At 53.7% G+C, this 19,912-nt stretch overlaps 8 protein-coding genes across 8 annotated transcripts; 4 read left to right on the forward strand and 4 right to left on the reverse strand.

Moving 5' to 3' along the window:
* Window positions 1-2,072: 2,072 nt before the first annotated feature.
* On the reverse strand, window positions 2,073-4,192 carry skn7 (uncharacterized protein; the record flags this gene model as incomplete). The annotated part of the gene is made up of 5 exons (XM_056949153.1): window positions 2,073-2,605; window positions 2,661-2,850; window positions 2,906-3,832; window positions 3,908-4,051; window positions 4,121-4,192. 5 exons carry the CDS (start codon window positions 4,190-4,192, stop codon window positions 2,073-2,075), a joined length of 1,866 nt encoding a protein of 621 aa, XP_056796378.1.
* Window positions 4,193-5,695: 1,503 nt separating this feature from the next.
* N7459_009986 (peroxiredoxin family protein) lies at window positions 5,696-6,546 on the forward strand (the record flags this gene model as incomplete). The annotated part of the gene is made up of 5 exons (XM_056949154.1): window positions 5,696-5,903; window positions 5,996-6,095; window positions 6,182-6,227; window positions 6,291-6,456; window positions 6,518-6,546. The coding sequence occupies 5 exons, from the start codon at window positions 5,696-5,698 to the stop codon at window positions 6,544-6,546; spliced, it is 549 nt and encodes a 182-aa protein (XP_056796379.1).
* Window positions 6,547-7,616: 1,070 nt separating this feature from the next.
* On the forward strand, window positions 7,617-9,629 carry N7459_009987 (epsin; the record flags this gene model as incomplete). Its single annotated transcript, XM_056949155.1, has 4 exons — window positions 7,617-7,689; window positions 7,858-7,927; window positions 7,989-8,209; window positions 8,263-9,629. The coding sequence occupies 4 exons, from the start codon at window positions 7,617-7,619 to the stop codon at window positions 9,627-9,629; spliced, it is 1,731 nt and encodes a 576-aa protein (XP_056796380.1).
* A 1,063-nt stretch (window positions 9,630-10,692) lies between these two features.
* On the reverse strand, window positions 10,693-11,846 carry N7459_009988 (Nif3-like dinuclear metal center hexameric protein; the record flags this gene model as incomplete). The annotated part of the gene is made up of 2 exons (XM_056949156.1): window positions 10,693-11,576; window positions 11,666-11,846. The coding sequence occupies 2 exons, from the start codon at window positions 11,844-11,846 to the stop codon at window positions 10,693-10,695; spliced, it is 1,065 nt and encodes a 354-aa protein (XP_056796381.1).
* Window positions 11,847-12,255: 409 nt separating this feature from the next.
* Window positions 12,256-12,719, forward strand: N7459_009989 (BolA family protein; the record flags this gene model as incomplete). Its single annotated transcript, XM_056949157.1, has 2 exons — window positions 12,256-12,475; window positions 12,550-12,719. 2 exons carry the CDS (start codon window positions 12,256-12,258, stop codon window positions 12,717-12,719), a joined length of 390 nt encoding a protein of 129 aa, XP_056796382.1.
* A 509-nt stretch (window positions 12,720-13,228) lies between these two features.
* On the reverse strand, window positions 13,229-14,959 carry N7459_009990 (hexokinase family protein; the record flags this gene model as incomplete). The annotated part of the gene is made up of 2 exons (XM_056949158.1): window positions 13,229-14,450; window positions 14,511-14,959. The coding sequence occupies 2 exons, from the start codon at window positions 14,957-14,959 to the stop codon at window positions 13,229-13,231; spliced, it is 1,671 nt and encodes a 556-aa protein (XP_056796383.1).
* A 431-nt stretch (window positions 14,960-15,390) lies between these two features.
* Window positions 15,391-16,188, reverse strand: N7459_009991 (uncharacterized protein; the record flags this gene model as incomplete). The annotated part of the gene is made up of 2 exons (XM_056949159.1): window positions 15,391-15,939; window positions 16,000-16,188. The coding sequence occupies 2 exons, from the start codon at window positions 16,186-16,188 to the stop codon at window positions 15,391-15,393; spliced, it is 738 nt and encodes a 245-aa protein (XP_056796384.1).
* Window positions 16,189-17,810: 1,622 nt separating this feature from the next.
* Window positions 17,811-19,058, forward strand: N7459_009992 (uncharacterized protein; the record flags this gene model as incomplete). Its single annotated transcript, XM_056949160.1, has 3 exons — window positions 17,811-18,500; window positions 18,554-18,671; window positions 18,868-19,058. 3 exons carry the CDS (start codon window positions 17,811-17,813, stop codon window positions 19,056-19,058), a joined length of 999 nt encoding a protein of 332 aa, XP_056796385.1.
* Window positions 19,059-19,912: the final 854 nt, after the last annotated feature.

Here is a 19,912-nt window from a genome sequence, read left to right on the forward strand (position 1 = left end):
ACGGCCGGATCGGAGACGCAGGGATCTATTTTGTATTGCCGCAGCAGACCCTCGCTGAATCGTTATCAAAGAAAGGCACAAAAAACCCCGCCAAGCCTCGGTGACTCCCACTTCTGCGTTTGCATGATTTGTACTGCGGCGTCCGGCCCAATCACATGACTGTGGCACAGTCTCAAAGACACCGCCACATACACCATATTTCGGATGTGGCTGAATCGCTCGAGTGGTGTTATCGGAGCCGCTGCGTTTCAATCAACTCCAACCTTCTGCATCGAGATCGCTCCGACAAGAAGATTTCTGGAACCTCTCCTCTGATGAGAACCTTTTTGTGGATAGCAGCAATAAGGGGAGGATGATGATGAGCAGCGGTGAGCAGAATTGCGGAGGCAGACCCGTTGGCCATCGCGAGTAGAACACAAACTGCCAGACCTGAGCGCTAGAGAGGATTGTTCATAGGCCGGGGCTTCTCCGAAAAGAGATATAGAAGGTACTACCTAGGTATTCAACTCTTATTGACACCTGCGCCTGTCAATCTGCTGGCCAAGTTGCTGCCTTGATCTAAGAGGCTAGTTTCCTTCTCTCGCTGGCAGGAGCCTGTATAAATCAAGCTTTATTGACCCCCCAGGCTCCCCTGATCGTAGAGCCTGAGCCCGCGTGGTAAAAATATTTAGTTTCTTTTTTCAACGTGTCCGTTGTGCGGGCATGTACACCTTGCCACTTCTTGACGGGCATCATCGAACAAATAGAATTATATCGTATGAGGTGATCTAATATGGCCAGTGAATTCGCATGTTACTTCATCAAATACGAATCTGCGAGTGACGAATGGTCCGTACAGAGGACGGGATACCTGTTCGCATTTCCCTTGGAGCCCGGACACGGATGTATTTGCAATTTCCACCAAGTCGGGCCATCCACGTAGCTCGCTCTCGATGCAAAAAGTATATACTGTCTTGTTCCCAACCCTCGAAAACCCCCGCGTTGCAACTTGCCCAGGTGGTAGCGGGCCAATCCGCCATTGATCGATCTAAAAGCGTATTGTCCTACGTACCCACCTGGAACAGTCACCTTGGAATCAGAATGGCATTGATACTTCCAAATTCCAAAGCCATGACTGTACGCTTAGTTTACTTGTAGAGATTTCCATGAAAAACAATTATGGATATATACTACCACCCGCAAACAAGGACATACAGGCCTGCGACATTCCTCTTACACCATACCCAGATCTCGAGCTATCTCTCACTACCCATCTCTTTTTCTTCTCTTCCATCACGCCACACCTATATATGGGAATTATACAACCCTGATTATAAAGACCAACGTATTGCTTAAAATAGCCCGGTCTAGACCGCGGCCGTCACGAACAGCGGTTCGCTGGTGGAGACGCGTGGAAAGGAACTCTGGTTCGGCGGATGTAGAACAATGAGTGCGCAAGTGATGATGAGTACATTGTCCAAGTTTAGTACCTAGGAATCTAGGTACCTAAGGTTGAGCGAGAAAAACCACTCTTGAGAACTATGTAATGTACCCCGATGAGGCAGTACGGTGGAAACTCTGTCCGATGTAACCATTCAATCATTCAAACTCAGATTCATATTCAGATTTTGAGTTTTGAAGATCCAGGACCGACGTTGCCGAGGCTCAGTGACGTGGCAATCGAACGGAGGAAATGAAAATAAAGAGTAAAATATGTGTGTAAATATGTACCTGATGAAACAACCGTGGATGTCGCCTCCCGCCAATCAGTTGGTAGTGTATATCAAATCGAGTCCCAGGGTGGATAACGCAGCACCGCTGACGCGAGTTCGGAGCACAAATTCGCCGCCCAGAAACAATCTGCAAAAACGCCGTGACCTGTAGGGGTGTGATGAAAGACCCAAAAGAAGAGTGTCGACAGAAACCCGGCAGAAGACCGCGACCGAGGTGATAGGGATCCAAATAGGAAATGAAAATGGAGAGCAATGTACGATTGGGTGACCTCATTATAGACAGTGGGAATCGTAAAAGGGTAATGGACAAGCGGAGAGGGTGTGGGAGAAGATGATGTAGAAAAGCGACGACGACGTTGTTTAGCCAGGTCGCCCAGCCTGGACAGCCATCATGGGTTGTGGCTGCGGCTGGGTCTGGGAGTACATGCGCTGTCGCTTAGCTATGTTCGGGTTTTCTGTGGCGCTGGACATCTCAGACATCTGTCGTCGGTGCGGTGGGCGTGCTGGGGCAGCGGCTGGCACGCCCGCGGAAGGAACGGCGACTGCCGGCGCAGGGAACTGCACGCCGTTCTGGTCGACGGTGTATGCGCCTGCGGGCGGAGCTGCCGCTGCTACGTATGGCCCTTGGACCGCGGGAATGCTAGGTTGAACAGCTTGCATCCCTGGGAATTGCCCGGGTGATTGCCAGTTACTCATGGACCCCGCGGGGGATTGACCGGGAGAGCTATCTTCCTTGATCGACTGAGTCGCCGATGTTTGTGCCATGGTCACAGCGGCGGCCGGAGGCGCCGCTTCCATGCCTTGCGGTATGGTCTTGAGATGCACTAGGTGCTTCTCAAGCATGTCGAGCAGGCTCTTGCGGGTAAATGGCTTGGGTAGTACGTCATCCATCCCTGGTCACAGATTAGCCAATTGATTCGAGGGCGTCCAAGGAGTGTCCAATCATACCGTGCTCGAAGTAGAGCTGGATGTCATCGCTCCGAATGTTAGAGGTCATCGCAATAATCGGCGTTCGGTCAAACTGGCGGATCAGATGGCATGCCGACACGCCGTCCAGGTTGGGCATAATGATATCCATGAGGATTAAATCGTATTTCTGGCCTCCCTGCATTTTGTGGACGGCCTCCAACCCATCGAACTGAAGAAGATAGTTAGCGGCTATCATTGGACCCCAAGACGCACCCTCAACTTACCGCTGTATCAATAACACACGAGAACGAATACAAGAACTTGCCGCCAATCTGCCGGCAGGTAGCGTCGTCCTCGACCAGGAGGATCTGCGGGCTGCGCATCCAGCCCGGGTCGACGTTAGTGCTCTTCTTTCGGTTGTCCGGGTACTGGCGGCGAGTGTCGGTTGCTTCGACTTCCGCCTTGGCCGGCATTGGGTATGGGACGTTGTTAACGTGCTCGCTATACATGGGATCGATTCCGTTGGTAGCGCCCACTGGGTAGACCACCTGTTCCAAGTCGCCGCCCATCTTCGGATAGACCAGCGCAGGGTTAGGCGGTGCGGTCGTCGCTGGCCGCACCACGCCATTCCGGGCACTCTCATCCATGGTGGGAGTAGCCACGGGTGCGGCAGCGCCTGCCTTTTGAGGATCGTTCATCGACTCGATTCCGCCAAGGTTCAACTGCATCTCCGCATGCATGTCGTTCAGCAACTTGGAGGCTTGCTGAAGTGGCGAGGACGGTTCATCATCGACGGCGCCCACCTGCGAAGGACTCATCGTTGAACCACCTTGAGGCTGAAAAGAGATAGCCTTGCTATCCCTCCGTTGGCGCGCATCTACCGACAGCAAGTAGGTCATCACTTGGTGGATCACGTTCTCATGGTTCAGGACCGTCTTCTGCACTCGCATCACTTCTTGCATCATGAGCTGATGGTCCACCGACATGCGGGCATAGCGATCGGAGAGATGCTGAATTTGTTGCTGCTGGGCGAGGATCTGTTGGTTGAGCAGGTCGATCTGCTGGGTGGGGACCGAGTCCTCATGGCTCTGGGCCTGCTTGCGAGGGGCAGGGGCTTTCCGGCGGATATTGTCGAGGGATTCTTTGCTGTTGGCGCGAAACTCGGGGTGTTTAAACTCCCAGGCCTGTGGTCGAAGGATGAGGACCAGTTCCTATGATGAATCGAGGGCGCGAACTCTGACAAGCAGCGCTGGGAGGGGAGTGGGGGGAAAGGGGAAAAAGCCTACATTCTGCCCGTACGGTGACTGGCCGTTCTCCTCGTTATTCTGGCGGACCTTGTGGAAATCGTACTTGTTGAGCTGGCGCACGAAACTGGCGAAGTTGCTGTGCTTGAAGTGCTTCGGTAGGATGGTCTTGGTAAATTTCTCGCACTGGGACCGGGTCGAGTTAGCCAACACACGAGTGCGACCGCACAAAAAAAAAAGCGACGAGCGGATTACCTCGAGGACCACGAAGCTATCCCCTTCATCACCCCAGCGTACAATGGACGCGTAGGAGGGGTCCTCCAGCATTCTAGAACATCGGTCAGATCAGCGCGGTCGCGGGTTGGGGCCGGAGGGGAAGGGGAACTCCCCCCGGCACGGAGAGGGGAGGATGGCGAGGAGACCGAGTGAATGAACGAGGGGCACAGAAGACTCACTTGTACAGCTTGCGAACCTGGACATGAGGGCGTTAGCAGTCGCAAAGTGAAAGTACCTTTCTGCAGACTCACAAAATCGCTGGAGTTCCCAGCGGGGGCGGGATTGGATTGACCCTCCATGGCCGATGGCCTAGAACCGTCGTCAACGGGTCGGCGCACCGGGTCGAGAGCAGCAGGCTAGACTCGTCGAAAGAGGCGTTGGAGGTGACCAACCGATGCGACTAAGGGAAAGGGAAGCACGCAACAGCAAAAGCAACACGGAAAGCGAGAGGGGGGTCGCGGAGGGTTGAAGAAAGAGAACGGCGACACGGCGACACGGCGACGCAGAAAAGAAGCGCGGAAATGCAGAAGCGAAGGCAAAGAACGGGTCCGATGGGCGGTAGAGCCAAATGTCCCCGTTGGGAAGTTGGACCAGGCACTCCGCGAAGTCACGGTCTGGACTCTCTCTCTCTTTTCGAATTCTCGATTCGAGACGCCTTTCGCGACTCTCAACTGGCATGCAAGGGCGTGCTTCTCTCGTTCCGGCTCCCTTCGTTTCCTGGCGTTCTCTACACTTTGCCTCTACCGCCCCCCGTCTCTCGTATCATCCGAGACATCGATCATAGACCGTTTCCCGCTACGGCACGATCGCACGCGTGCATGCTGGCGATGTCGATGTCAGTGCGCATGAGATGGAGGGGCGCTAGTTATCTACAGGCTACAGGCCATCGGTACTTTGGTCGCCATCTCGACCGCGATGAAAAAAAATATGCAACCCGCCAAGCGCAGCGTGGTTGAACTCCACTGGGCCCTGAGGAACGACGAACGACGAACAATGAACGAACCACTGGTGGGCCACACACGTATACGCTGGGCATGTAGGAGACGTTCTCATGTAACCACGTAGAGTCCAGCGGCGTTTTGGGAGGCCGGAGAGGGCTGTCCAACTGGAGTATATCCCCGATATTCGCGGGCATTTGATTCTCGTCGATGCTCATCTAGGACTTCCACCGATCCAGCAAATCGTGTTGATAGTGTCAAATGAACGAACCGGTTCGTCGGTTCGGCTGTCTCGGCCATGAAGATATCATTCTCTCACCAGATCCATACCGAGTGAGCATCTCGCGAGTGTTTTGATTTCCACTCGACTTTCCCCGGAGCATGCAAAGAAAAAAGCAAGAAGCGGAATGCATGGACCCATTGGGGAGCGCGAATGAAGATCGTCGCCAACGGTCGCGCGCGCGCCCCCATAATGACGAAATCATCCCAATCATCTCCCGAAGCTGCTGCGCTTGCACCCTTCCTCTCATTTCCCTCTTCTCCAAACCGATCGCTACTTGACTCCCTCCCCTCTCCACCACAATCCCGCCTTGTCTTTCCCCAATTGCCTTTCACCATGTTTGCTGCCCGCCGAATTGCATCTCACGTCCCGCGCGTGCGGGCCCAGGCCGCCCTCTTCCACAACACCGCACCCGCCTTCGTCCAGAAGGGCGATGCCATCCCCGACCTGAATGTCCTTGTCGAGAACTCCCCCGGCAACAAGGTCAACCTGGCCAAGGAGCTCCAGGGCAAGGGCGTCATCGTCGGTGTCCCCGCTGCCTTCAGTATGTGCCCCGTGCAGACCAGCAAAAACAACAAGCTTCCTCGATCGGTCTTTTGCTTTAATTTTTTGCTGATTGTTGACACCGGTTTCTAGGTCCCGCCTGCTCCAGCAGCCATATCCCCGGATACATCAGTCACCCGAAGCTCAAGGAGGCCGGCCAGGTCTTTGTGGTCGCGGTCAACGACCCCTTCGTGTAAGCTCCGACCCGACGTGACACAACCAGGTCCGAGCTGGACCATTCCCTCGGGCACAACGTTGATATCTCGCACAACACTCTAGGACCAAGGCGTGGGCCGACTCCCTGGACCCCAATGGCAAGAGCGGTGTACGTGACGGCTGAATTAATTTCCTGCATGATGATCATTAACTGACCCGACTTGCTTTCTAGGTCCGCTTCCTGGGCGACCCATCCGGACAGTTCACCGAGGCTCTGGACCTGAGCTTTGACAGCGCCGCCATCTTTGGTAACAACCGTAGCAAGCGGTACGCCCTGCTGGTGGAGAACGGCAAGGTCAAGGAGGCCTTTGTGGAACCCGACAACATCGGGCTCAATGGTGAGTGTTCGGTTTCTCCCCAACGCGGGTATGGCAGAGTGGTTGCTGATCAGCGCTTCAGTCTCGGCGGCCGAGAAGGTGCTCGCCTAGGGAGAGCTATAAATAGAGCGTCGATGAGACCCTTGCACATACATATACGTATGTAGCAGATATCCAGAAATAAAAAGAATTCCCCGTGTACACATCTCATATCATGTTAGCGAGAATGTCTGCCCCTTTGTACCCTTTGACAATTGCAGCCAATCCCGGGGCGGCTATCGCTTAAAAGAACGCCACGCGCAGGGCCATGTAGAGCTTGCCTGACGGAGATGTATTGCAACTATTGCAATCTGGTCTGGAATGGCTGCCTAAATCGACTGACGCAGCCACCTTGCCACAATTGCACCAGTTGGGAAATGTGGCGGTGATTGAGCCCATGTACATATATGTCAGTATGCAAGTCTTGGAGTCAACCGGAGATCGTTGAACCTGCAGATCCCTCGATGTCGCGCATGGGGGAATTGTGAATGACTCGAGGGTTGTGATATTATTTCCTTCTTATCGGGGATCCTTTTTTTCGCCCGGAACATCAATATATGAGCCATCCAGATAGATTAATGGATGGCTGGGAACACCGGATCGCCGGACCAAGACTCATCACTGCCTAGATCGAGGGGAGAATGGTGATAGAGCCATCTATCATTTGGTCGAGCTCGCCTATTCGACAAGTCCGAGTCGGGCGGCATCAAGATGGAAATAGGGTCCAACGTTGGATGGCGTCGGGCTCACACATACTTAGCAGCATCACACTAACCAACTACGTCGCGCCAACTCCCGCTTCGTCATTGCCAAGGCTGCGCCCCCGTTCCAGCCACAAGCCTCCCCTCTTGCAACTCTCCGTTTCTCTTACTCTCGCTCTCTCCCCTCCATCATCAATTCTCCCCCTTTTCTCCGAAGTGGCTGGCCATTCAATAAGGGCCGTGCATGAGCGTCCGATTTCCACACGCCTGACATCCACTTGGGCCGCCATCCGAAACTATTGACACCGTGGGCTGTGAGAGCTCGCCCACCCCCGAGCATCCAGATATAGATCTCCCGATCCGCCTGATCGCTTTCCCCTTTGCGCCTGCGATAACCGTCTCTCCCTTGCTTTCTGCGACCGTCCCCTCTATACCGCCACCATGTCCAAGGTCGTGCGCAGTGTCAAGAACGTGACAAAGGGATATTCCTCGGTGCAAGTGAAGGTTCGAAATGGTATGTGTCGCTCGATGGATGCTCGGAGATACTGCGCGATCGCGGCGCCTGGCTGCTCGGCCGCTTGTCATCGCCCCTGGGTCTGTCAGCGTACCGTTAGTCGAATGGCGCCGTGACCGCGCACTCCCGGACCCGACCGCAGTCCTGCTAACGGCTCTCATTTTCTAGCCACCAGTAACGATCCATGGGGCCCGACGGGCACCGACATGTCCGAGATTGCGGCCATGACATTCGGGAGGTAGGTCCGCCCGGCACCTCATCTGGTGGCGCCCGGATATCTAACTTTTGTCTCTGTCCAGCCCGAACGAGTTCTACGAGATCATGGATATGATTGACAAGCGTCTCAACGACAAAGGCAAGAATTGGCGTCACGTGCTCAAGTCCTTGAAGGTCTTGGACTACTGTCTGCATGAAGGCTCGGAGCTGGTCGTGACGTGGGCTCGCAAGAACGTCTACATTATCAAGACCCTGCGCGAGTTCCAGTATGTCGACGAGGAAGGGCGCGATGTGGGCCAGAATGGTGGGTGGAGCCTAGACCGATTCACGAGGCTGAGTGGCTGACATCATTTGTAGTTCGTGTGGCGGCGAAGGAGTTGACTGCACTGATTCTGGACGAGGATCGCCTGCGCAGCGAGCGATCAGATCGCAAGCTCTGGAAGACCCGCGTCGGTGGACTCGAAGAGAGCCATGGAGGGTTTGGGAACGAGCCGCCCCGCCGCGAGCGCCGAAGACCCCGTCGCGACGATGAGGACGATACCGAGTACCGGCTAGCAATCGAAGCCAGCAAAGCCGAAGCCGAAGAGGAGCGCCGACGAAGGGCCAAGGAGACTATGTCCAATGAGGAGGACGAGGACTTGGCGAAGGCAATTAAGCTCAGCAGGGAAGAAGAAGAGCTGCGGAAGCGTGAATTGGAAGAAAGCAACGCCCATGCGCTGTTCGATGACTCCCCGGCCCAGGTTCAGCCCACCGGCTTCAACCAGGGATACCAGCAGCAGGGGGCGGTGGATTGGTTCGGAAATCCGATCAATGCCCAGCAGCCCATGACGACGGGCTTCCTGAACAACCAGTATGCGCAGCCCACTGGATTCCAGCCCCAGGCCACAGGTATCAACAACCCGTACGCCAATGGGTACCAGCAACAACCCTCGGCCTTTGACCAGAACCCCTACGGCCAGCCTCAAAGCAATTTCTTGCAGCCCCAAGCCGCCCTTCAGCCGCAGCACACCGCGTTCCACACCAACAACCCATATGGCGCTGCGGATGTTTTCACGCAGCAACCCCAGCAACAGCAACAGCAGCAGCAACAACAACAAGAGAACTTCCCTTCGGCTGGAAGCAACAACCCTTGGGCTGCGAACCAACCCGCCGATTCCATCAAGCCTATGCCTACCGGCTCGAACAACCCCTTCGCCCAGCGCACTCAAAACCAGTATAGCAACCCACCGCCGTCAACAGGACCCCCCTCCCTCAATACGCTGGCAGAGGATCGTGCAACAACCCAGTTCAACAACCAGTATAGCCAGATGAACAACACTCAGTTTAACCAGACGACCGCACCGTTCAGCCAACCCAGCCAGCCCAACCCAATCGCCAACTTCCAAGCCCCACAGCCACCGAAGAGCACTCCCCCGCAAACCTCAGATCCTCACCATGCTCGCTTAAACGCACTTCTCGCCACAGGCGAGGGCCAGGACACATTCGGAAATGTCGGTGATCTCCGTATTCCGGCTCAGCACACGGCGCCAGGAACCTTTGTCAACTCTGCGGGTCAGGGTCTGCAACGTCTGCACGCGAACCAGACGGGCAACAATCCATTCTTCGGTCAACAGTACACCGGCGTGCCCCAGCAGACAGGCTTCATGCAGCAGCAACAGCCTAACAGCAACCCTTGGGGTGCCCAGCAACAGTCGCAGCACGGAGGCAGCCTGATCGACCTGTAGAAGGCATCGCCCGCTTTGATTCTCGCCAAGTTTCCGCTGAGCCCCTACGCACCGGCCTCACAGATACCACTCTATCCGCTGTCTTCTTTGCGCGAAGGACTGGCTAGCGTCTTTGAACGATGCTTGATCCTCGCTCTGTCTCGCTCTTCGCTCTGTTTACCCACCTCACCCCCGCCCCCTCTACATGCCCGCACCAACTCCCCCATGGATACTACGGGCTGTTGCATTGCGAAGCCAAGTATCGTCTCCAAAGTTCAGGATCTCGCCACACATCTCCTGCCTCGGTTCTCCCTTTCCTTGCTTTCGTTTAACCCACCCGTGTTGTCCATGGACCCCTGACTTCCCTCTCTTTGTCACCTATTCTCCTTCTCGTCCGGACCCCTTTTTCATTTCTCATCTCCCATTTGTCTGCTCTGTCATGTCGTTAGGATATCCTTCTCACTTCTCAATGGCCTTGAAATCGTCTGACTTCCAGTGTGCTAGAGATACTTGTAGAGAAATTTAGACTCGCCTAGTGGGTTTCCGACATGAGCGCCCACGCTTCACGGCCAGGGCAATATGGACCAATACGGCGTATCTAGCCTCGGTAATTTCGTGGATTGCAGTTGACTGAAATGCCTAAACGAGCAGCTCAGCGGATCGTAGCGAACTTCTTTTCACCATGATATGTGTTTTCTCTGTCTACAATCCCAGAGGAACTGAACTGGTATGTAATGACGGAGATTGTGTTGGAATCTCCCAGGGGATTACTTTGCACCACTCGCCGGATCCTACTCCTGCTCTCTGTTTCACTCAGATTGACCTCGGGAAGGGTGCAGTTTGATTTGGATGACGGATCAATGCTATGTATCGAGAACTATGACTTTGGGTCGTGTGGTAAATATGACTAAGGCCATACGGCTTCCAAGGTTGGTATCACAGCCGCAATATGGGGAGAAGACTTCGACGGCTATTCAACGCAAGGCTTGTCTTCGCTCGCGATGGGAAAGTACAGAAATTCGATAATTGGACCATTAGGTGTGACTTCGACTTTTATTCCCTCTATGGCGATATTATGGAGAAATCAGCCCTGCCAGACCATGATCCCGTACGGATCACGATCGGCATCACTGACAGAAACCTCGACCCCGGCGTCTTGGTAGACCTCTGCGCAGCAAGATGAAGGGGAAGCCCCGCCCTGCTTTGCGCTCTCTTGAACTGCCTGGAGCGCGGCCTCGCGGTCGGACTGCCAGCGTTGCGTCAGGTCCTGCTGGAGCTTCTTCTGCATCACGGCACGCAGGTATCCCCGCTCGGAGTTGGAATGGGCCAGAGAAACGACAACAGAGCCGCGCTCGGTGGCTGCTAGGGTTTCGTGGTGGCTCATTTCTCCGGTGAAGAGAAGATCTGGGATCTCTCCGCCACGCAGGAGTACTCCGGAGCCGGAGCCTGGGCACATGCCCACTGTGCGGATGTGGATGTCGTTGATTGATTGTGATTGCGGGATTGCAATGGGGATGCCGCCTGGAAGACCGACGCCACGACCAATGTGGTCGATCAGTGCGGTGAGCGGTTGGGCTTCGTTGAATGTCACTAAGCGGCCAGCGCCAGCGGACTCAAAGCCCTCGGGAATGGAGGCTGGAGGTGAGGGGTGGATGGTGGACCGAGTGTGGGGGATTTGTTGGGAGGTGCTTGCCGATGCCGCCGTTGGGACCGACGCTGGCTGCGGGTAAGTAGGCGTGGAGTATAAAGATGAGTTGCAACTCTCGATTTTGGACCGTGGCTTCGATTCAGAAGCCTTGAAAGTGCCAGTCACTACATCACAGAGCCAGTCTGCCATGCCACCAGGGACGGTGTCGACGGCGGTATGAGGGGAGTAGACACTGATACCATGCTGGGCCAATCGCAATAGAGATCGCTGCTGGGTATCTTCAAGGGTGATTGATTTGAGTCCACGGAAGATAATGGGGTCTAGAAGAAGAGTCAGTCCCGAAGAATGGTAAGTACTGAATTCCCTCTGATAGGGAATAGACTCATAGCCGCAGATGACAAAGACATACGGTAGGCCACAACAGCTGAGTCCCTGCGCTTGATTGCCTCGTTGGCAACAGCCGTGGTAAGATCAATGGCCAGGAGGACGGAATTCTTCTGTGGCCGCGATGGATCAAACGGAGCTTCCAGAAGCACTGTGCAAATCTGATTAGCACTATGCAATCCAGACCACCACAGCAGCCATTCCATGCAGCTTACAGCCGGTATTGTCAAAACTCTTATCCGCCAATGCCTCTGGGTACCTGCATGCGGGTCAACCATGAGCTTCCTGGAATTGCGGGGAGCTATGCAATCCGATCCAATGCAGTTTGGAAGACGCACAGTTTTCGCATTGAGCTGACCACAGCCCGAGTAAAGGGTGAACAAGTGGGAGTTGCAGAGGCCATGGCAGAAAAGCAGCGCCGAGCAATGTGAGCAGGAGGCATGGAAGTACGAAGCACATACGCGCGAAGACGGTTTAGACAGTGACGCTATGGGCGCCACCGCACGTGCCCGCGCACCAGCCACGATCGGCGCGCAATTATTAATTTGTACGGAAACTGTGGTTGTCCGCCTTGCAATTGTCTCTCTGCACTCTTTCCCGCTCCCACCGTGCTTGATGTTCTCCCGCGCCTCTTCTTTGACTGTCTTGAGCAGAGGCTGCCGCTACCTCCTCCGCCCAACTCTCTCCCAGCGCGCGCCTTTCTCGCTCTCTGCGCGCTCCTTCGCTGCCGTCAACGCTGCCATGGCTGATACCTCGGGAATTACGGCGGACTCGCTCAAGAGCAAGCTTGTGGAGCAGCTGCAGGCCCAGCATGTGGAGATTGAGGACTTGTCGGGTATGGATTTAATTCTTGCATTGAAGACCCTAGACTGCGGTCGAACCGTATTCGCTGATACTGGTGACGTATAGGTGGCTGCGGACAGGCTTTCCAGGCCGTGATTGTCTCCCCTCAGTTCGAGAGCAAGACTATGCTTGCCCGCCACCGTCTCGTGAACTCGGTCTTGAAGGCTGAGATTGCAGCCATTCATGCGTGGACCCCTAAGTGCTACACCCCCGAGCAGTGGAATGCACTGCAGTAATAAGCTGCTTCTCCAGGAAGTTACTGTGCTCGATAAAACTGAAGAATGAAAAAAAAGAGAGGAATCTTGGGCAAAGATCTAGGATGCTGGCAAGGCAAATGGCGCGAAACCTACTTGATCCTCCCAGTCTATTTCTCCAACGACGTGCTAGGTGGACATCCTTGGTCAACTGCAGTACGCGAGGCATTCTTCGGCGATTCCTTCTTTGCGGAAACTTTTGATGATACCACTGGATAGTAACTACAAGCCCCAGCTAGTTACCATCGGGATTAATTTGTACGATAGAATTTCATGTCGATTGAATGCCTGGAAAGAATTGAAACCAATGCTTAGCACTGGTATCTTGTGCGAAGAAGCCAGCCAAGCACCTTGGGAGGTGACCCTCGAATAAGACCCTCGGAATTCTGAGGTATAATGAATGGTGCAGTCCACAGGCCAGCGCACTATTTGCCCTCATATTTCTGTACAGGGTCTACTGAGACGTTTATTCTCTTTACTTCTCTCCGGGATCATTGAAGCCCCCATGCTGGACTCTCCTCTAGAGATTGACTAATGATGCCTTCAATATCGCCTGCTATAGTGCCAGCTAGGACGCCCACGCCGATGATACCGCCGTCACTGGCCTCCCGGAGAAAGACGCTTTTCCCCTCCCTCTGTGGCCCGGCACTGATAATGAGTCGATCGATGTATCGCTGGACAGCCTCCTTATAGCACGGATAGTGCTGGATCACACCACCGGAGAACGCCACGACCAATTCCTCAGGCCCGTTCTGCCAGCCGGGCTTGGAGGATCCAAAGTCACCCAGGGCATGTTCTTGATTTGTCGGCTGTTGCGCCTCCTTCACATTGCTTCCAGCAGCTGCACTGGGGTCTTTTGTTTGTAATTGAATCTCGCCAGTGCAAGCCAAAAGCCCGACCGTTGCAGCAGCCACCAGAGCCGCGGAGCGGTTTTGGACTGCGGCCGCGATCGCGCGAATATGCCCGGCATATTCGGGAGTCCATTCCCAGTCGCCCGGAACCGGGGAAGGGAGCATCTCTGATAGATCCTCTGCAAGATCCTCGTTCGAGGAGCTCGCTGCCACCACCAGCGAGAGGAAATCCGTTGTTAAAGCATGCGCTTCCCTGAGTTTCTTCGGCAGCGAAGACTGCGGGACGCCTTTGGTGCCATGGAACCAGTCATGGCAGATGATTCGGACGAGCTCGCCAACGCAGCGGCCCCCGACCATATTCTCCAGCGGCTGGAAGCCCGGTCGGTCGGAATGGGCTTCTAGCTCGCGATCCCATTTCGTGGGGATGTCCAGCTCTTGCAGCGGCGCAGACGACGCCCGCAGCGTCCACTCGGTGTTAATAATGGTTTCCTCCGCATGCGGCCTCTTTTCAAGGATATGTCTCGTCTTGACTGCCTGCAGATCCTTCAGTTTCATAGGCACCGCCGAGTTGCAACCCGCCCCCACGATGAGACCCATGACCACCCGTGTGTTGGGCAGAGCGCGAATCGAGTATGCCAGGGAGGCGAAGGTGGAGATTGTGTCGTTGGTCATAACAGATACCTTGAGTCTAGGCAGACAGTATTTCTTCTGTCTTTTCGGGCGCATCTCGCCGGGGTCCTCGTCTGAACGACGAGTGTGGCATTCGTAGCCGTCCAGGAGTGCCTGACGCAGATTGAGTGAGGAACTCAATGCAAATCCTTTGCCTGTTGGCATGAGAATGGCCTCGTGGAGGAATTTCTGCCTGTAATGGGCTTAGCAGGATGTAAATCAATTCGATCGGAGCGAAGGGTCAAGCACGTACTTGATTGGGACGCAGAAAGATATCCCCATGGTCAGTTCTTCCGGTGCATCATCCTTGGAATTCTCGAGATCGTCATGAATGACTTCCGCGATACAATCTCCTATCCAGGCGAACAGGGAGTGCGACTGCTCGCGCCGCAGGCGATCCTCGACCGGCCACGCTTTCTCCAATGTTCGCCGAACATGAGAGTGTTTGCCGACTTGCTCCTCTCCCAGCAGCTCGATAAAGGCGACGCGGAGATAGAACAAACCCAAATAGACTGCTAGATATCGCCCTTTCTCCTGTCCCGTCGGCAGGCGCGTGGTCGCTGTCGGGAAGAACTGCTCCGACGAGCTCGCGGCCAGCTGGCGGTACGTCAAGGAGAGCTGGTAGGACAGCTGATACAGCCGGTCGTTGTCAATTGTGAGCGGCCGCAGGAATTCTTGCAGTGCCGGTTCGGATCTGATCATGGTGGGGTTGCAATGGTGCAGCCGGGCATGTCGTGAGCAGCGGTATCTGCCTTGGGTGTTATGCGTGGATCGTCCAGATGGCGGGGACTGCTGGGCCAATCAGCGATGCGCGCGCAGTCTAGTATACAGTTGCAACAGCGCAGTGCCTCGCTTGTTTGAAAGCACGGATTATACAGCTCTACGCCGAAGAAAATTCAGTTATTCCGGATGGTTGCCCTAGTCGGGAATGGAAAGGAGAAAGAGCGGGCGATAACGAGCAGGGAGTAGTCTGGGAGCATAATTGAATATGGAGCGGGTTGGCCCAGTCATAACCCGATCAGGAATATTATAAGTTATCGAACTAGTTGGTCAGTTAGAAGATATCTAGATGACATCACCCTCCCTCAAACGCCAATAAGCATCAAGCAATACCAAGAAAAGAAAGCTCGCAATCATTCTTCGTCCTGGGGCAGGAGCAGCTGCTTCAGCTCCCATGGGATAACCCGGTGTGCCTCCAGGCCCTTCTTCTTATCCTGCATATCCTCATAATGCATTACCAGCAGCCCAAACAGACGCTCTATCTCATTAGTCTGCTTTGTTTCCCGTTCCTTCCACTCCCTTGATTCGAGATGACTCGAGTCAGAACAGAAGTCAGCATCCAGCCACCCACCCAGATGTAACACCCAGCGGCCTGACAATTTTTGAACGGGAAAGATGAAGTTATGTTTGACACGGTATGCCACGCCATGACTGTACAGCAGATTCACGTAGTGGCGTAGCTTGTGCTTGAATTCAAGCAGCTGGTGGAGATCAAACTTCAAAGCTTGTACATGGTACAAAAGTGGGAACCATCTAAGACTGGGGGTACTGAGGACGATGACGCAAGAGTCAGGATTCGCTTGGATGAGCCGTGGAGCATGGTTGGTGAGAGCCGCAATGCGGGCGACAGTAGACATCATGGAGAGTTCACGTTGATAGGAGTCAAAATCATCTTTCGAGTACTAGGGATAGGGCCGAAAGATGAGCATATACATCTAAAGAGAATCGAAATGGGGACTGACCGTGTGAATTAATAGCTTCTCACCGCTCCGACCTCGAATTGTTTTTCTGTCAACTGTAGGCTTACAGGTAGGGGCCTTGGTGGTGGCTCTAGTCAACACACCATCAAGGCTCGTGGTTGAGGCGCGACCCGACCTTGGCACTTGTGACGAGGTTTGGGGTGGCTCAGACAGCGTTAGCTGCTGGAACATTTTTGGAACACTTTTCATTATCTCTCGACCAATCAGTCAAGGTATGGCCGATGGGGAGTAGTGTGAAGATGGGAAAGGGTTGATCTTGCCGCGACGTTGTTCTTGTTTACTCCGGGGTGACAGAATCAGGTGATATATCAGGTGGCCGCGGGTCGCGGGCTAGACGCTCATGAACTTCATCACTCACTCGCCTAGTCAGTTGGATACTCTAGCATTAACCGCCGATACTGAGCGGTTGGTCAAATTGAACATCTGTTAATGAAAGTCTGGCTACAATCAAATTGCCCATTGCTGCACGAAAGCGACAAGTACTGACGGTGGGCTCTTCACTACACGCTGCCCGTTCACATTGACCTGGTTCGCCTACCAAGTTGACTGTTCCTGCTTCCAGATCAAGGAGACGTGCAACAGATGGAGGCATGGCAGTTACTTGATACTTCCTAGAATATAATAATCCTTCGGTAGTTACTAGTAGCTACTGGGGACTACCAAGATAAGCTCACCAGATCATCCAGTCACCCGACGAGCCCTACCCCCCAACTCAGGCTACTCAGCGGGCGCCCTGCGCGTATTCTGGGCGTACTTAAGCCTACTTGCTGAGCAAAAAGCGGCAAGGACTGAGTACTAAACACAAAGAGGGAAGCTAAGACCCGAGTGAAGTTATCCTGTCAGACGAAGCGAACGCCCGGAAGAATCGAACTATACTACTTAGCGTAGATAACTGACTTGTGTCTAGTCCGGCGAAGCAGACGCCCGGAATGACATCTCGATGCCATGGAACTAGTTGGCTGACTCGTATACTGACTCACTATCTAATCACTCGTTGTTCCCTTTCCACTTTCATTTCGCATCCCGAGTGGTTCTTTCCAGGCCTCTTCTTCTCCCTGCTCCCCTCTCGCCCTCGAGTCTGTGGACTCAATCTACTCCCATTTAGGTCAATCTTTCAATCGGCCCTAGGCCCTCTCCTTTTCTATAGTACAATTGGGTGGCTGGATCGCGTGTGGAATAGTACGTTAGGGTCGGACCACGCGAGTCAGGCAGATTTGAGGAACTGATAAGAACGAGACGCACCCTACCTGGGAACAGGATTGCCGGCTTATTTGACTCCACTGTCCCCATCTGGCGTCTGACTGGTTTTTTACAGTACGACTGGTTTACTACATTTATGAAAGCTCATACCCCCCTATTCAACGCCTGTATATCAACCAATACCCTATAGGTAGCTCATATATGGTTTAGGTAGGAAGTGGTGATAAATGATTGGTAGATCGATTGATTGATGGGAGGACGGGAGAGAGAGAGAGAGAGATAGAGCTGCCAGCTCAGCGAAAAGAGGGCTGTTCAAGGTGCTGCACTGCCATCAAACGGAGTTTAGTGAGTCGGGCAATCTGGGGGCCAGGCAAGGTCCCGAGAAGGATTTAAGAGAACCGTCACATACAGATGTAGAAGCCTATGCGATCCCGCGTGGGTCAAAGGATGCGCTTATTGCGAATTTCCGATTTCGGAAGCATAGAAGTAGATAGCTGACTAGTTGCAAGGAACAAGGCCACTCCTCTGGTCTAAAGAAAAAAAAAAGAAATCAAAATTCCTACCAGAAATATTCCCTACATTGGCATAATCGCATGGGCCTTAAAGAGCATCAATTTCGCATTTTAATCGCAAGTCCCGCATCTTCGCAGAATTACGAGCCAGACGTGAAGAAAATGATACGAGCATTCCCATCCGGTTCCGTTGGATCCATGCCGTGGCTCTTATATTCGTTTCTCTTGCTGGCAACTGGCCTCGCTACTCCCATCTCTCAGTCCCTGCACCTCAACCCAAGCCGTCTTGACGCGCCTCCTGACTCTATCCCTCCGCTTCCGCACAAAGTCCGTCCCCTCCAGCCCCGAGCTACAAACGACCCGCCTACTCCCGAGACTGGAATCGAGCCGGATCTTCCATTGGCCGTCTGGGAGCTGATTGCCGAAGATTTAAGAGGAGATCCAGATGTAATCACAGCCTTGAATGAAGTGCAGGCCGGTGGCTCGAAGATTGTCGTTCCAGGTGTGGATCACTACTACGTGGGGGGTCTAGATGGGTCTCACTACGTCCAGACGCTGCCGGATGTGTTCTACACTTCTCCATACAGCTTCGGTATCATCGAAGATTGGGGCTATGCGTATTTTGGAGAAAACCCACCCGATAAGCGGAATAGGAACCCAGAGGCCTGGACGTGGATGTACTGGAACAGAATCTCCGAGGGCATGTCACAGGATTATGCGTACCCTGTCAAGATGCAAAACACCACACAAGGAATCTTGATCTGGGAAATAGTCTTCGGTCATTTCGCTCTGGCCTTTCCTGGTGGTATCTGAACGTGGTCCAGAAAAATATCGCACAGGCATATGCGCAAGCATGCAGCGGCGATGTCTATGTCGGCGTGAAAGAAAGCATAAATCCCACCGACGACATCAACGGCTGGGATGTTAACTCAGCATGGGGTGGTAAGTTTGCATGGCCATATAGCAGAGTGAACTGGGCTGATCTATGCAGGCTGGGAGTTTCCTGCCTTGACTTGAAACGAGCGCGTCGAACGAATTTGGAGATTTGATCCTCAAAATTGTGACGTGCGGATCATATGGCAACAGGGAGACGGCTATACTGCCCAGGAACCCAAAGGCATCAAACAAGATATCACAGTCTCGGGCGATTTCCTGAAAGAACGCGCTGCATCTAAGTCGCAGAACGGGTGGTTACCTCTGGGGCCGAGTATGAAGATCGCCCTGGATGGAACGATGTATTTCCCGCCAGAAATGATCGATGAAGCCATCAAAGAGGGCCTTTTGCCTGCCGATCTCAAATACCCTGGCCTGAATGAGCCAAAATGGTGAGGGGGCTCACTGAATGACTGGGTGGGCATGTTTTTATGAAAGAATCAACGGACTACGCTTCTTCAGAGGGAAGGCCTCGCGGCCTGAATGTACAATATGCCAGGTCATGTAATGTGTTAGAGTGATGTGTATGAACATAAGATACCAGGATGACAGTCAAATGAAAGGAAAGTGACTATTTGGTCTCGCTGTGTTGATGTTGGTAGCATACATCCTCGGTATCCCGATGGACAACGTCCTGGGCTGAAGTTTACATGATAGCTTTATCCCTCCACGCAACATATGCTTTCGTTCTTCACACTACGACTCAAAAATCGGTGCACCAATGCGCGTAGTTTGCCGCTTCTTCGTGGTAGTGGACCAGTCGTAGGAAGACCTATGGCGCTTACCTGGAACATACTGGTTGTTGCCCGTCACACTACACCGTCTGGTCAGATCGTCAAAATTAATGGAGGATCAAGTATCCAACCTGACAGTTGACACAGGTCGCCCCCGCTTCAATATCACGCTTTATCGTAACATTTTCTGAGATGCTAAGAGTAATGCTGGATTCGTGGCTCCTGGTGGCGTATCAGGTTTCGATCGGGCGCAGAGACGGGTCTGAATAGGGTGGAGATCGAAGAAAGCGGATGAAAGTCAGGGATTTTCGCTGATTCCGAAGCAACAGGGCAGAATCCGAAAGAATGAGGTGCACTGGAGGAAGAAAGGAAGAGAGGCCTAGAGAGACCATCTACACTGCGCGCCAGGGGACTGCCTCATCACTCAGACATCCGCCATCAACTCCTGATCTTTCCAGGTTGTTCGAGATCTCCGGCGCGCCGTCAAGTGGTTTATCTCATCATACATATCGTGCC

This window comes from Penicillium hispanicum (genome assembly GCF_028827665.1).
Source record: "Penicillium hispanicum strain IBT 35686 chromosome Unknown utg000008l_segment0_segment0, whole genome shotgun sequence".
Classification (NCBI taxonomy): Eukaryota; Fungi; Ascomycota; class Eurotiomycetes; order Eurotiales; family Aspergillaceae; genus Penicillium; species Penicillium hispanicum.